This window comes from Gossypium hirsutum, chromosome A08, assembly GCF_007990345.1.
Source record: "Gossypium hirsutum isolate 1008001.06 chromosome A08, Gossypium_hirsutum_v2.1, whole genome shotgun sequence".
In the NCBI taxonomy this organism is placed as follows: domain Eukaryota; kingdom Viridiplantae; phylum Streptophyta; class Magnoliopsida; order Malvales; family Malvaceae; genus Gossypium; species Gossypium hirsutum.
In genome coordinates, this window is record NC_053431.1 from 40,677,407 (window position 1) to 40,679,608 (window position 2,202).

The following is a 2,202-nucleotide window of genomic DNA, read 5'->3' on the forward strand; positions in this document are numbered from 1 at the left end:
GAACGTGGAGGGAGGAAAATAGTAGGGAATCATGGTAGAGAGAGTTCTTTTTGGGAAACCACTCAGAAAAATTTGATAAACCCTACCACTACAATATTTTAGTTCACCTCCAATTCTATCATGGCCTTAGTGGCAAAAATGATGCCTAAGCCAAGATTCGAACATAGGACCTCAAACATAAACCTTGCCACTTAACCACTGGACCAGTAGGCCCATTCTGTTAAGTTTTTACCAAAAAAAATTCTTATAAGGCCATTAAACAAAAGCCAAGCTTTATTTCAATAAAAACCAAAATTTTGCCCAAGTTGAGACTTGAACTTGGGACTTCCCCAACACACCCCAATGCATTTAGACGCAATAGCAAATAGATATTATGCATATTCATACAAAAACATTTTCAGATATTATCCTATCTACCATTTCACAAAAGCTGAAACTACAGAAATTTGGGGTGTTACAACTCTACCCCCTTAAAGAAAATTCGTCCTCGAATTTTATCTGGTCAGAAAAGGTGAGGATACTACTGACGTATAGAATCATCTGGCTCCCAAGTAACCTCTCAGTACTATGATTCCTCCACAGCACCTTTACCAAATGAATAGATTTCCTACGCAGAACCTTGACGTCACGATCCAAAATCTGAATTGGCTCCTCCTCGAACGTCAGATCCAGTCTAATCTCAATCTCCTTCACAGACACAATGTTTGTGGGATCAGAGCGATAGCGTCTCAACATCGAGATGCGAAACACGTCATATATACGAGCCAACTCTAAAGGTAGCTCCAATTGATATGCGACTGGCCCCACTCGCTTTAGAATCCGGTACTCCCCAATAAATCGAGGACTCAGCTTACCCTTGCGTCCGAACCTCAGAACCTTCTTCCACTGTGAAACTTTAAGAAAGACCAAGTCTCCCACAGAATACTCAATGTCCTTCCTCTTCAAATTAGCATAAGACTTCTGCCTATCAGAAGCTGCTTTCAGACGTTCTCGGATCAACCGAACCTTATCCTCAGTCTCAGAGATTAGCTCCGAACCCAGAACATGTCGCTTACCTAACTCAGCCCATCACAAAGGAGTGCGACACTTACGACCATAAAGTGCCTCATACGGTGCCATCTGAATACTAGACTGATAACTGTTATTGTAAGCAAACTCTGGCAACGGCAAATACTTCTTCCAACTACCTCAGAAATCCATAACACAATCCCTCAACATATCTTCCAGTATTTGAATCACCCTCTCTGATTGACCATTTGTCTGAGGATAAAAAGCAGTACTGAAGTTAAGATAAGAACCAAAAGCTTCATGAAGTTTCTGCCAAAACCGAGAAGTAAAACGAGGATCCCTATCGAAGATGATCAAAACAAGAACCCCATGCAAGCTCACTATCTCAGAAATGTAGAGCTTAGTTAGCTTTTGCATGGAGAAGTCCGTCCTAACCGGAATAAAATATACATACTTGGTCAATCGATCCACGACGACCCAAATAGAGTCCTTATTGGTGGGTGTTAGAGGCAACCCACTAATGAAGTCCATCGTTACTCGCTCCCATTTCCATATCGGTATCTTAACTGGTTGCAGCAACCCCGAAGGTAACTTATGTTCGGCCTTAACCTGCTGACACGTCAGACAGCAAGCAACGAAATCGGTCACCTCATGCTTTAACCCTAGCCACCAGTACAACTCTCGGAGATCCTTATACATTTTGTTTCCACCAGGGTGCATAGCGTAAGAACTACTATACGCCTCCCTCAGAATCGACAGTCTCAAATCCTCATCATTTGGTACACAGATCCTACCTCGAAAGTGTAATATCCCATCACTGTCAATCCCAAAATCAGTAGCAGTTCTAGCCTCAATCTGATGAAATCGCAACTCAAAAGACTTATCTCCTAACTGCTTATCCTTAATATGAACTAGCCACATCGGTCTAACCTGCTACTCAGTCAGGAGACTCCCATCGTCAAAAAGGCTAAATCGAGCAAACATCGCTCTCAGATCGGTCATAGCCCTACGGCTTAACGCATCGGCCACCACATTGGCATTGCCAGGGTGGTACTCAATACTGCAGTCGTAGTCCTTGAGCAGCTCAACCCATCGACGCTGCCTAAGATTTAACTCCTTCTGAGTGAGGAGATACTTGAGGCTCTTGTGATCAGTGTAGATGGTACACTTCTCTCTATACAGATAATGCGTCCA

At 43.0% G+C, this 2,202-nt stretch overlaps 1 protein-coding gene across 1 annotated transcript; it reads right to left on the reverse strand.

Annotated features, from left to right (window-relative positions):
* Window positions 1–462: 462 nt before the first annotated feature.
* Window positions 463–1,929, reverse strand: LOC107955392 (uncharacterized). The gene is made up of 3 exons (XM_016891206.1): window positions 1,546–1,929; window positions 1,240–1,416; window positions 463–885 (listed from the first exon to the last, which is right to left on the reverse strand). Exons 1-3 carry the CDS (start codon window positions 1,927–1,929, stop codon window positions 463–465), a joined length of 984 nt encoding a protein of 327 aa, XP_016746695.1.
* Between the last annotated feature and the right edge of the window lie 273 nt (window positions 1,930–2,202).